A 14,857-nucleotide genomic window follows, 5' to 3' on the forward strand; every position below is an offset into this window, starting at 1 on the left:
GGGGGAGTCCATGTGTGTCCTCTTTGCTCTTTCATGTCAGTAGTAACTGGTTTATCAGAAGAGCTGATACCTCAGAAGCAGAGAACAAGCCCAAGGACATGAAATATAGGAAACATAAGTTTCAATAGGGAAGTAGAATCTGATGATGACAAGGCTTCAAGACCATAGATGACTATGAGTCACCAAGAGAAGACACTGAGTCATGAGCAAGGCCTTCCATGGAAAGGGGTCCACCAAGGAGCCCAATCCTCTTGCCTAACACATTCTCACTCACTTTAGGATTCTGACTTGAGTTAGTCTGGACTGTAACCTCTATAGGATTCTAGGTCAGTAAAAATCCAACTTGCAAAAGCTATCTTCCTAGGAAACAGGTTTCACAATGACATCTGCATCTGACTAAATTATAGTGAGTTTACAAGGGGAAAAAGGGATTTATATGAAAAAAAAATGTCAAATTGTAAGGGTCAGTTCCAAGGAGAAAAATTCTTCATAAAGTTAGGTCATTTGACAACTTTTAAGCTAATCTGAGAAATGTTTTCACAAATAAGTTCAAGATGGATTTTTCCCCATCTGAATACACTTTCCAACAGAATTTCACACACAAAAAAATGTCACTTTAACTATAAAATAATGGATTAAAACGGGTTTGATATACCATATAAAATACAATATTTATAATAAGATGAAATTAAAGGCACAATCTTTCCAATGGCATATGATGCCTTAGGTATTTATCACAAGAACCCATAAGTAATGCTAAACATAAATTAAGTAACACTAAAGTTCCTAACAGCAGAAGCCTGTTCTATGAAAATAAACAAACCAGATATAGTTCAAAATCCTTTGGAAATGACACATGAAAGCTTAAGATTTTAAAGCCTATTTTAACCTCCTGGTAAACAGAAAGTCATCAAAAAGCAATTTACAGTGTTTCCAACCTTCAGACAGCTCTAGCTCCAAGGTTAGGAATGCCAGCAGAGACTTCACTGGCACCCTAGGCCAGTGTTACCAATGTAAGCATGCTTCACAGTAACCTGGAGGGCTTATTAAAACACACATTGAGGGGCCGCACCCCAGAGTTCCCAATTCAGTAGGCCTAGGGTGAGACCCAAGAGTTAGCATTTCTAGCATGTTCCCAGGTGATGCTGATGCTGCTGGACCAGAGACCAAGCCTTGTGAACCACTGCCCTAGAGTGTACTAAAGAAAGAACAGCATGAAAATTTCTCCCAAAAGGTAAAAGATATTTAGTTCATTTTAACCAACATATGTCATTTTAACAGTATCGTGACATATTTTTGAAAGAAAAAAAATAGGAAGTTTGGAGCAAAAATCTGTATCAAAAACCCCAAAAGATATAGAAGTCACTTAATCACATCATTCTGTAAGATACGTGAAACAATGATAGAACAATGAGAAAGGAGTGAAGCAAATAGGCAAGTGTTGAGGAAACACGCCATTGTGTCTTGACTGGAACCACCTCAATGATTAATGAAAACCTTTGGTACTGAAAAGCCCAGAGCCTTATTTACTGGGGCATAAGCTCAGGGCAAATCACCCAGAAAGTGTTCCCTACGCTGGTGTTTTCACAAGAGTGAAATCTGTGGTGGAGAAAAATATGGAAGAGGAGAAAAAAAGGAGGAGGAGGAGGTCTCAAAAGCCTAAAGAGTATGTAAAAGAACTGATTAAAATAGATTTGATATACCATAAAAATAAGATGAAACTCACGGCACAATCTTCCCAATGGCACGTAATACCTTAGATACTTATCACTTTTCAAGAACTCGTAAGTAATGCTAAAGACAAATTCAGTAACACGAAAATTCCTAATGGCAAACAGGGTCATCTTGCTCAAGTAGGAAACGGGATGCAGCTGGTGCATAAGACACTGTTGGCACTTCACTCTGCTTGGCAGCCCAGCAGGCCCCCAGCCCCCTCGGGATGAGAGGCAAGTGCCTTTTGTGCACCATCTGGCAAGCTCTACCTTCTCTCTCCAGGCACCCCCTCTTCCCTGAAGATTTCTGCAACCCCTGAGCCTTACATAACTGTCCTAATTTTCCATAATCCTCAGAAACTGAGCAGTCGTGTTCAGGAAAAGGATGGAAACAAAAAAGTTATGATCAAAGAACACATGCAGAGAAATAAATACAATATGAGAGCTTTTAGAAGAGCATCATAAATGCTGCAGCACTATTTTAAAAGTCCTTAAATTCTTGGACAGCTGCCCACCTCAGATAAGTACGCCATGTCCTGCCATGCCAGAGAGAACATCTCGAGCATTCTGGCCGTGAAACGTCATGCAGTACTCTCCTTGGAGAACATGCACAGAAGTGAGCTCAGCAATTCTGGCCACAAACAGTACCCAGCTCCCCAACTTGAGTTACTCACTTTCACAGTCAAGGCTAGCAAAATTATCAGTAAAAACTACTCAGTTGAAAACACTACCCTGAAAAAGTCAATATTGGCCTTTTAAAGGGCATGACACATCCATTCACAGAAATCCATTCCAGACTTACATGCAGAGGCTGGGGGGAAACACTGTGACCTCCAGACTGGCCTTCTTTCCAGTTCCCTCCCCCCAAAAATTGGCTTTAATAGCCACAGAGCCAAACACTGGTGGGAACTATGCAAACAGAGCCCTCCCTCTTTCCCAAATTCTATCAGTTTTCCCCACAGGGAAGAAACTAGTGCTTCACTTCTATCTTTCCTTACTTGGATAACTCCGATTCATCTGTCAACTCAGGTCTGAAATGATGTCCCCAACATGCCTTCCCCGAATTCCCCAATAACTCTGTTACCCCCAAGCATGCATTGGGCAATCTTTCCCAATGGACAGGTAACTACGTGAAGGCAGGAACTACGCCTTTGTCTTTAAAGCACTTGGCACAGTGTTTGGCATGTAGTAGACACACATAGTATTTGTTGAAATATTTATATCTAATCCTATTGAGGGATACAGCTCAGTCATGTGTGTGTACACACACACACACACCCCCTTAGTGGCTCAAAACCAATAAAGAAGAACTTGTTCCTTATTGTTCAGCTTCCAATCTGATGACCTTATTCCTAAAGCCAAGCATCCTATTTTAACATTTATTTAAGAAATGGAAAGCTTTTTTAAAGTTTTTTGACATTGGTCCTTGCCTTCTAAAAACAGATTAGATTTAAAATATTTTTTCACGTTTTAATGACTCAGTCTTAATTATGAATATCTAATTATCATGGTACAACATCATTTAATTTAGGACTTCAGAAAACACTAATTGTTTTTGTTTTTTTTTAAGTAGGCTCCACACCCAGCATGGAACCCAACGTGGGTCTTGAACTCATGACCCCCAAGATCAAGACCCCAGATGAGATCAGTCAGATGCCTAACCGACTGAGCCACCCGGGCACCCCTGATTGCTTTTAAAGATTAAGTGACCAGTAAGATTTTGTTAAATTCTTAGAACCAATTTTAGACTATTTCTACCACTATTTTACAGCTGTCATTTTGCATTCCTTTTTTAATATGTGGCTCTGTACTGCTGATGTGTAATAACTTTTTTAACATGTGTTTTATGTAGGTTTTTCACTATGTCACATAAAGATGACAATGAGGTACTTTAATGATAATACTGATAACCATAGTTTTTTTTTTGTTTTTTTTTTTTAAGTAGCTTCCACACCCAGCATGGAACCCAGTGTGGGGCTTCAACTCACGACCCCCAACATCAAGACCCAAGCAGAGATCAAGGGTCAGACAACTAACCAACTGAGCCACCCAGGCACCCCAATGTGTAATAATTTTAATTAAAACAAGAGTTTTTAAAAGTTCCCACAATGCACTGGCTCCCACTTTAGCTACTTCAAGACTTTCCTCATCTCTTTGTCATACAAAGGCCCTGCTCTGGTGTCTCTGCTCCACAAACTCCAGCTCAAATACAATTTCTTCCACAAAGTCCTTCCTGACAAGCACAGACTTAGCTGCTCCCCACTTCATGCAACCCCAACTATTCCTGTATTATCACACTCAGTAGAATATTTTTTTAAGATTTAAGAGAATAAATAAAATAATAAAAATTAAAAAATTTTAAAAATTTTTTAAAGATTTATTTAAGAGAGAGCAAGCATGGGAGGAAGGGAGGGGCAGAGGGAGAGGGAGAGAGAGTCTTAAACAGACTCCACTCTGAGTGCAGAGCCTGATGCAGGGCTCAATATCATGACCCTGGGATCATGATCTGAGCAGAAACCAAGAGTCATTGGACGTTTAACTGATTGAACCACCCAGGTGCCCCTTAGTAGAATAGATTTTAATTCACTTTTTACCAGCTATTCTCCAGGGCCACACTGAGCACTTCCTGACAGAGGTATCTTTTCTTATTCAAAAGTTTAAGGCTAGTGTCTAACAAAGCATCAAAGTTTTCTTTATTAAGTGTTCAAAGCTATTTAAAACAAAAGTAGCCATTATTCTATGCAATTTTTATGGTTAAAAAAAGTGACCCCTGATGATCAAGATCAGACAGAAACACCAAAAGAACATCAATATGGGTTAAATACCAAACTTCTTGCTTTTATTATTTTGTTATTATAACTCATAACTCAGGAAGTAGTACTATTTTAAAGGTCTTTTAAAGTGAATAGAAAAGTATCAGGAATTCTTATCAAGGGGAAAAAGGAGGAAGAAAAACCTACAGATTAAAAAAGACTTAGAAACTTATCAATCAAGGGGCACCTGGGTGGCTCGGCTGGTTAAACGTCTGCCATTGGCTCCAGTCATGATCCCAGGCTCCAGGATTGAGCCCCGCGTCAGACTTTGTGCTCAGTGGGGACTTTGCTTCTTCCTCTCCCTCTGCTCCTCCCCCCTCCCACACTCATTCTCTCTCTCTCTCTCTCAAATAAATAAAATCTTTAAAAAAGGAAGGAAGGAAGGAAGGAAGATCGATCAAATGCAATGTGTTTGGATGCAGATTCAAACAAACCAACTGTTATGGGAGGATGTAAATGAGTATCAGAAAATTCTGAATACAGCTTAATTCTCTGTAATATTAAGAAATTAACTGCTTGTCTTTAAGTGTGTCGAGGATACTATGGATCAAAAAGAGAGTTACCTTTCAGAGCTCTGTAGTAGGGTATTTATGGATGAAACAATATGATAATGGGCTTTCTGTCAAACTGATTGGGGCAGGGAGTGAGACATACAGGAGAAACAAGATTGGTTGTGTGGCAACCAACTGAAGCTGAATATTGAGTACACGTAGTTTAATTACATTTTTCTCTCTACTTTTCGTACATGCTCAAAATTTTCCAAATGAAAAAGCTTAAGGAAAAAAAAAAAGTATTAGGTGTCCTTTTAATTCTATGGTTGGTCATAGCTGCTCCCTCCCACCCCCACCCCAAACTGCTTTCTGGCTTTGAACAGTTTCCTGCTATGCAGCAAGAGTTGCTCTTCCCCCAAATGGGTGGTAACATACTGCCCCATCCCTCCCTGAGGTTCATGACCTTGTGCAGACAACATCCTATTCCTACTTCTACCCTGTACTGGAAACCCAGCCCCACCATCCTCACTCTATCTAAAAGATCCTATCCATCCCTATCACAGCTAAAGATTAAGTTAAGATGCCAGCTAATAATAGCTGTGAGGACCATGCTATCTGTGTCAGACAGCCTGGAGCTAAGACCACGTTCATTTTTTGACCTGGTCAATTCATCTCAAGGAACATGAGACAAAAACAGAACATCAAGACAGGAAGTAGTCACACAGTATTTCAGTGGAGCTAAAATCAGGTACCAGTCTGCCTAGAACCCTCTTCCCCTAAATGCCGGGACGCCTCACACAGTTCTCGGCAATAAAGGCCTCCCCTCACCACCCTAGATAAAATAGCACCCCGCCCCACTCCCTGACTCTGGCTACTAACCCTGTTTTATTTCATTTTGTAGGACTTACTACTGCCTGACCTATATTATATGTTTATCACTCCCCTTCCCAGAATGCAACTTCCATGAGGGACCTTGCTCGGTTTGCCTGTGTCCTCAGATTCTAAACAGTAACTGGAACATACAAGCAGATCAAATGTGTATCTGCCGAATGCTCAGGATCCCAGAAGTATAACTAAATATCATGGAGGGCTGAGAACAAAAAAGTTGATCCTATGCACATAAACTAAGAACACACCCACACCCACTTTGCGTCGTCACAGCACTATTTTTATCCACTATCACATTTAGACTTCCCTAAACTGCTGAAAAATCAGTGATTCAGGATCACACAAATAATCATTGAATATGTCACAGTTCGTGCCACAAAAACCTAATGTGACCACAGTACCTTCACCTGCCCTCTCCAATATTTACAATATATAAAAATTATCTCAGGAAATAGGGCACAGTGCAAATTATATTGGGGCTTTTAGAGGACATATGTCCCCGTCACTTTTAAATTAAAATCAGTGCTCTCCCGCTCCTTCTTCCTCTACTGCAACTCCACCAGACAGAAATCCCACCACTGCCACCACCCACGAGATTAATTACAGCAACATCTAGGAAGCTGGCCAAAATGGTGGGTGTTTCAGAGAAGCTGGTTCTGGCTCCAGCTCTCAGCTGCCGTGTGATCTTGGGCAAGGTACTATCCCTCAGTTTCTTCAATGGCAAAACAGGGGGCAATAACAGAATCTGTATCATTGGACTGACTTGAGGATTAAATGAAGTATTAGGTTAATAGCTTAAACCAGCACCAGTCACAGAGTAAAGGTTGACTATCTCAGCTATCCCAATCAGTATTATTATTACAACCACAAATAAACTGACTTGTACACCTATACGTTAACATAATTCTAGCTAGTACTCATTCTTAAGGACATAGGAAAAAAAAGTTTGTCATTTTTTTAAAGTCTGTAAAAACCAGTGTGAATAGATAGCATATAATAATCTGGGGGCAATTTTACTGTAAATCTTTACTGAATGAATAACAGACATTAGGAGGGAGGCTTTTAAGAAAGGTGAGAAAATATGATTCAACACCCTCAAAATCCATTGCTGAGTGTTTGTTAAATAAAAATCATCCCCTCAATGCACTCAGCATAGCATCAGGCATGTGGAGAGCAGCTATTATGATTACTGTTGTGATCACAAATCTCAAGGCAAAGTGGGATTCTGAAGACTTCCAGGCCCAAATTCTCTCCCTTCACACAACCTAAAAATCTACCAAAGTACGAGTCAGGCTCTAACATTGCTCTGCTGTCCCTCTGCCTCTACGTAAGTTTTTCTGCTTCATCTTCTGGGTACATTAATGTTCTGCCTGAGACTCAATTTAAAGGAAAGTGCTCCACTGCTAACAAAAATCTAGAAAGCACTGCTATAGTCTGACCCACTATTTTATGGATAAAGAAACGGGGTCTTGGTCTAGAGGTCGGGCAACTTGTCCAAGATCTTACCGCAGTCAGTACCCACTGTGAAACTAGAAATCCAGACTCCTGAAACCTCAAACCCCCCTGAAGCCCCTCCAGGGCTCTTTATACTACTAAGCATTACTTCATCTGCAGATAAATGTATCAAAACTTCTACCAGAGGGGTGCCTGGGTGGCTCAGTCGGTTAAGCATCCGACTTTTGATTTCAGCTCAGGTCATGATCTCAGGGTCCTGGGACTGAGCCCAGCATTGTCATCGTGGAGCATCAGGCTCCACACTCTGCAGGGAGTCTGTTTCCCCCTCTGCCCCGCCCCGCCCCCATCTCTCAAATAAATAAAATCTTAAAGAAGAAAAAAAAAAAAAAAACTTTTACCAGAACCAGCTTCTAAACCCAGATTTTCCCTGCTTAAAGTTGAATTTACTAGTTTACATCCCACAACTCACCATAATTTCTCTCTGCTCTTCCAGATTCTTCAAAAAATTAGAAAATTCGCGTAAGGAAGCATCTACAAAGAGAAAGTTATGATTATTTGGTGGCCAAAGCAAAGGAAGGAAAACCATAAACCTCACCTTTACATACCTATGCAGCGTTCATCATCAGTCTCTGCATCACCAATAAATTCAAATTTAAAGTCTCTGAGTGAGTGCGCAAACTTCCGCTGGGCTGCTGAAAGACCTAGAAAGAAAAATTTAATGGTTACCTGGGGCTTTAAGTCCAGGTTTAGAAGAAATGCATTCCTCCTAAGGTCGCTAGAGCTGTAGAGCTCTCCATCCAATCTACGAGGAGGCACAACCCAACTCCTTTGCCAAGGGGCCCATTGTCCTCAACCTGGCACGCTCTAGGATGCTTCTGTCTTCGCTTCTATACTCTAGCACAGAACAGGTGCTGAAGAAATGTTTACTCCCTCCCTACCCTCTTCTTCCTCAGAGATGTGACTGCTCCACATTGTTCCCATTCTCCAAAGCGCTTTCCCTGTCTCTGAGCACTCAGGTCAGAACTTGCCCAATTCAAAAGTTCACGCTATGATTAGGAACACACACACCTGATGGCTTCTCCCAGCGCTGGATGAGAACTGGCTGGATGCCAAGGTTTCAAATATAAAAGTATCAAAGCTCAAAGTCAGCCAGTCAGATGCCCTTAACTGACTGGCAAACTCCAGCCAGAGAAACCCAGATGGATCAGAGTTTTCATAGAAGACAGAAGCATGAAGGTAACTAAAGGCCAAGCTTAAATGGTAGAAAGAATTTATTCTACAAAAGACCTATAGGTTCTCATTTTTTTTTAACTGGGGATTAATAGAAAATAGTAGAAAATTACATTGCAGTTTCATTTACCATAGCCAAGATATAGAAGCAGCCTTACTATCTATCAATAAATAATTGGATAAAGAAGATGTGGTTTATATATACAATGGACTATTACTCAGCCATAAAAAGGAATGAAATCTTGCCATTTGCGACAACATAGAGGGAACTAGAGGGCATTATGTTAAGTGAAATAAGTCAGAGAAAGACAAATACCACACTATTTCATTTATATGTGGAATCTAAAAAACAAATCAAACAAAAAGCAAAACAAAAAAAGACTCATAGATACAGAGAACAAACTGATGTTAACCCGAAGCGGGGGTGGGGAGGGGTGATGAATGAAATAATGAAGGGAACTGAGAGGTGCAATCTTCCAATTATAAAATAAATAAGACATACATATAGAATAAGGAATATAGTCAATAATATTGTAATAACTTTGTATGGTGACAGATGGTAAGTAGACTTACTGTAGCAATCATATCATAATGTATATAAATATTGAATCACTATGTTGAGACTAATACAATTATTCCTCAATAAAAAAATAATGAGAAGTACATACAAATATAGAAAGGAAAAGAACTTAATAATGGAAAACCCTACTTCTAAAATAGGGTAACATTTATTTTATGGGCCATGGGCCATGCTAGGTGATTTTTTTTTTTTAATCTCATTCAATACTCATATATAAAATAAAGATTATCTTCATTTTACAATGGGGTGCTAAAGCTCAGAGATGTTAAATAATTTACACAAAGTTGCACAGTTACTACAACAGTAAAGGCTTGAGTCTATTCCAGCGCTAACTGCACAAAGCCATGCCCTGACCAGGATACAATCCTGCCACTGGTCTAAAGCACTTTCTAAGAAGCTGCTCACTGACTCCTGTAGTCCTTACACCTCTTGTCTCAGTACCGTGAATACCGACAGACTGTGCTGAAGTTTCATGTCAAGCAAATTGAAAAGTTGAAAAAAAAATAAAATGCAATCCATAACTGCTGGTCAGAGTACTCATGCAAACAATAAATATCAACAAGAAAGGGAAGTCAACAATGTAAAAAAACTGAGGACTGTTTTTAATGAGATAGTAGAAGCAATTTTCTCTTTTTTATTTTAGTCATTGACTAAACAAGGAATGAAAGCAAAAGATTCTTATTTTTACATTAGAAAATGCTACTTGATTTTTTTTTCTTTTGCCAACTCTTTACATCCAATCATTAAGTACAAAGGCTCCCCAATGACCTCCTGGACAAGCTGCTTTCTCTCACTTCTCAAACTTTCTAGTCATGCTCATCAGCTCTTTCAGCTACTGTCATGGCTTGGTTTTGTTTCTTAATTTTTTTCTTAAAGTACTATATTTTTTTTTTTAAGATTTTATTCATTTATTTGTCAGAGAGAGAGCACAGGCAGAGGGAGAAGCAGGCTCCCCGCTAAGCAGGGAGCCCAATGCAGATGCGGGACTCGGTCCCAGGACCCTGGGATCACGACGACCTGAGCCGAAGGCAGATGCTCAACCGACTGAGCCACCCAGGCGACCCAGAGGACTATATTTTTTAGAACAATTTTAGATTCCCAGCAAAACTGGGCAGAAGGCACAAAGACCTGCTGCCCGCACACATGCATAACTTCCCCTATTATCAACATCCCCTCGCTATCATGGTTTTTGAAACTTCATTCTTCCTCTAACTCATGTTTAGCTTGCTCCTCTCAAATCCTTTTTCTCATTAAAATAAAGAAGAGATTGAAAGACACAAATGTGAAAGGCTAAATCACAACACTTTTAGAGGATAATATAGGATTCTAATTTCTTACCCTTGGTGTATAGAACAAAAGAACATACTGGAATGTAAATTGTGATGGACTACAAACATGGTGACAATTCTCCACCCCTCCTTGTAGGCACCTCTCTTTTTGATGCAACCCTGCAGCTCCTCCAGCAACTGGGGGAGTCTCTCTTCCCACCCCTTGAATCTAGCTGGTCTTCCAGCCCACAGGATGTAGTGAAACTGACACTGTGCTAATTGAGAACCTCCATCTCACGAAACTTTGTACACCTCTGCTCAACTCTCTTGGAACACTCTGCCTTCCATGTGAACAAGCCCAAGCTAGCTTGCTGGTTGGTCAAAGACTTGTGGCCCAGTCCCCCCACTTACTGGCTCATCAGTCAGACGGCCAACCCACAGAAGCCTAGCTTTCCTGCCCTCCATGCAGGAGTTAATGTAGACAAGCCGAGTCTAGACTGAAATAAATAAATGTCTGCTGTTTAACCCACTAGATTTGGGGATGATTTGTTACAAAGCAATGGATAAATTAATATAGAAAATTAATGGAATTTGACTGTGTTAAACTTTAAAAATTTTTAAGACATAAAAAGAGTGAAGATAAGCACATACCCAGGAGGCACAAATAACAGCTATAAGTCAATGAGGCAGAAATTCCAATAAAAAATTGTACAGAACACTTGAATAGGCCCTTCACAAAAGAAACTGAAAAAAATCTAAATGGCCTATAACCACATGAAAAAATTACACTGGAATTAGAATAATAAGGAAATAAATAAAAATATTTTACATTAAAAAAAAGGTGCTCAAATTCGTTAGTGGTAATAAGTGAAAATGAAAATCTCAACATACCTCAATACACTCACCAGACTGGCAAAAAGTAGTCTGGCAAACCCAGGTATTTGTGTAATTCTGTATGTGGAGCAATAGAAATCCTCATATACTGCTGGTTAAGAGTAAAAATTGGGATACTTACTTTTTAAGTACTTTGGCATTTTCTAGTAAATTTGATGATATCCTACAACCCAGAAATTGTCCTTCTAAGTAAATTCCCAAAATAAACTCTTAACACATGTGCACTTGCAGACATATACTAGAAAATCCATAACAGATCACAAAAATAGCCAAACACTGGAAAAACCAAATACCAATCAACCATAGAACTGAAAATTATATTACATTCATACACTATAGGGTAAAAATAACTATAAATTCACATGTCAACACAGATGAATCACACAACTAGGACAGAAAGAAGCAAGTCACACACACAAAATACACACAGTATGGTTCTCTCATATCAAGTTCAAAACAAGCTACACTATATTTTGGGTTGCATATATAGGTCACAAAATTAAAGAAAAGCAAGTGAATCGTTACCTCAAAAGTCACAGAGTGTTTACCACTGGGGGCTGAGGACAGCAAGGCAGACAGAAAATGAAAGGGATTAAAGGTATTTTAGTTCATAGCCTAGTGGTGAGTCTGTAGATATTTGCGTTATGGTTCTTATTTACAATGTACATTTGTTTTGTATACCTCTGTATTTTGGCCATAAATTCACAACTAAAAAATAAAATTGTTTAAACCACAGAAGAGTAGTAACTTAGTTTCTATTGTAATCCAAACAAACATTTAATTTTTCTCTAAGGTTTAGCCACACTGGTGTGTTCTTGGTCACATATGCCAAACTCATTCCAGTCTGACACCCTTAAACCCACTGCTCCCTCCACCTGAAACGCTCCCTCCGCATGCCCACTAGGCTGGCTCCTTCTTAATCCTGATGGCTCAGCCCATACAATCCTCCTCCCTACTATCCTCTCCAAAACAGGCTCCCCAGCAGTCCTAAATCCCTCTCTATCCTATTGCTTCTTTATTTTTCTTCATAGTACTGACTACCTGAAACTACCTTATTTAGTCAAAACTTACTCAGGGTCATCTATCTGCCCACTCTACAGTATCCTGTCAAGTCTTGTGCAACAACTGACAATCTTGTGCTTCACTATACCCCTGAAACAGGGGCCACAACAGGATTTTCCTTTTGCATTTCATGAACCTATTTGCAGATATTACTAGTGTGTGGGTTTATCATTTTGAATAACTTTATGTTATTCCATTTTGTCAATGCATATGTATTTATATAGTATACACACTTTATATAAATATTCATATAATATATAAACACTGGCATAAATTATACTTTTCCCCTCTGGAGCTGTTTCCTGTGGTATTTTATCCAAATCACCAGGTCGAAGTATACTTTAAAGACCATGTTTCCTATGGCCAGGGCAGGATGCTCCCTAGAAAGTCAAAACTTAGAGGCATCCGTACTGTTAACATTTTATAATACCTAATTTCATTTTAGTTTAAAATGTTTATAATAGATTAAATTTGGGTTCATTTGCACAGCTAATAGGATATATTTGTCCCGACGTAAATAGCATGCTTTTCTCTCTTATTAAGTGCTAAGTATCATAGTCACATTAATACTTTATTTTAGAATAAATCGTTTTTCCTTTCTGTTGACTTCCTTCTGGTGTTATCAGAGTTCATTATGCAAAATTTTTATTGTTTAAAAATTCGACCACGCCAAACTCCATTCCTTTTAAGAATCACAAATTTATCCCATTTCCATCATTTCATACATTTTAAATTTATTTTATTCTCCCATGTAATTTATACTTTCATAGATATCTTCGGCCTTTTCAAACATAACATAAAAATCTTAAGACAGTTCACCATATTTAGTACAGTCCATCAAACAAGCACAAAGATGCTCTGTGCAAAGGATAATGTTTCCTCTTTCCAGTATCACTGCACATGAATCTCAACCAGTCTTTAGTTCTCAAGTTACAGAAGCTGGCAACATTCCTCTACTGGGGGGAAGACGGTGAGGGGCCCCTGGATGGGAATACCGTTACTGAGCGCCTACTCTATGCTAACTGACTTACAAATACTACTTCACTTACTCCTTATAATCAGCCTGGAGGGTAGACATTGGGGTCACCTTATTTTACAAATGGGTTAAGTTCAGAGATAGATAAGTGACTTGATCAAGGGCACAGACCTCGCACAGACCTCTTCAGACTGCTAGTAATAAGTGCTGGAGGCAAAGGATCAACTGTCTAGTCTCTCAAGCTTCTACCAATGTCCTTTACATTAATTACATCATTCTGACTTTCAGAAGACAGAGCATTATTCCCTTGCCAGGATCTCGCCCAGTTATCTGAATGGCTCTAGTGAAGATTTCTAACTAAAGGGAAAATTCACATACACGTGGGTCTGTGCCTACATTCTCTCCTGTCGACTAATTCCTGACCACTGTGAATGAAGTACCTTCAAGGTGCACCCAAAAAAGCACAGCTAACGTGAAAGAATTCATGTGATTTGCACTCTTTCAAATGAACTTGCCCCTTCAGAGTCACCCAGACTACAACTTGTAGGTCTTCAATCTGCAAACGGAAGAAAGCACGGGCAACTTAACTCTTCCCACGGTTAAGAGCCGTGTGAGAGATGAGGAGTTAGTTCTATTGGAGACCTGGTGGGTTTGAGACGTAGGGCACCACGTGGAGAGATGCAACCACAGTGTAAATCCAGGTTCAGAGAGCCTCCAGACACTGGCCCAAATTGCCACAGCTCACCCTTGCTGATTTTACAGGTGAGAAAATTATTTTTTTGCAGAATCCCCACCCATTAACAGTTATCAGTTAGGACCATGAACTCTGAGTCACATACAGGCACTTGGAAGGAGGTGCATGGGAAGCCTCTCTGCTCAGGTTGCTCTAGTTTTCCTGCACTTCGAGGCAGTGCTCTGCAGGCAGGGTAATGGCGTAAGTGACAGTGATAAAGGTCTGGTGATAAAGGTTGCTACTACTGTCTCCAGCAACTTCCCACACCATCAAGCAGAGCACGAACAGGGCCGCTTGAGGAAACGCGGCAGGTTCTATACGTCTGGGCTTGAGAAGAAGAACGAAACAGCAAATAAATGTGCCTTTCTTACTCGTTAAATTTGAAATACAAGACTCTGCGTACACCATACTGGGTTCTGAAGCCTTTTTTTCAAATAGGCAAAGTGCACCTGGACGTTCACATTCCTTTGCATGTAGAGACCCAAGGAACCAGTTTATCAAATATGCAAACGTTCTGCCACTGGAAGCTCTGCCACCCGTTCTGCACAACAAAACAGGCACCAAAATTCTTCCACGTTTTATTTAGAGAGGAACAGGGTCCAGACTCTAAGAACTTAATATCTTTCATGCCAGATTCATGCCAAGGAAATAATGCTGATGTTAATCCAACTTAACTTGGCAGTGAAACAAAATTCCTCTCGGCCTCTACCCTGGCTTCATATTTTCCTTCATGTTTTCCAGACTCACACAACTGG

General features: G+C 39.8%; 1 protein-coding gene across 1 annotated transcript in view; it reads right to left on the reverse strand.

The window, feature by feature from the left end:
• ARHGAP10 (Rho GTPase activating protein 10) overlaps window positions 1-14,857 on the reverse strand; it is a 286,377-nt gene that overhangs the window by 201,234 nt on the left and 70,286 nt on the right. The window contains exons 2-3 of the mRNA XM_081813112.1: window positions 7,965-8,060; window positions 7,829-7,890 (exon numbers count right to left, since the gene is read on the reverse strand). Coding sequence (XP_081669238.1) covers window positions 7,829-7,890; window positions 7,965-8,060 — 158 coding nt within the window. The remainder of the gene's footprint in view (window positions 1-7,828; window positions 7,891-7,964; window positions 8,061-14,857) is intronic.

This window comes from Leptonychotes weddellii, chromosome 2 (genome assembly GCF_054177405.1).
Source record: "Leptonychotes weddellii isolate Sample4059 chromosome 2, ASM5417740v2, whole genome shotgun sequence".
In the NCBI taxonomy this organism is placed as follows: Eukaryota; Metazoa; Chordata; class Mammalia; order Carnivora; family Phocidae; genus Leptonychotes; species Leptonychotes weddellii.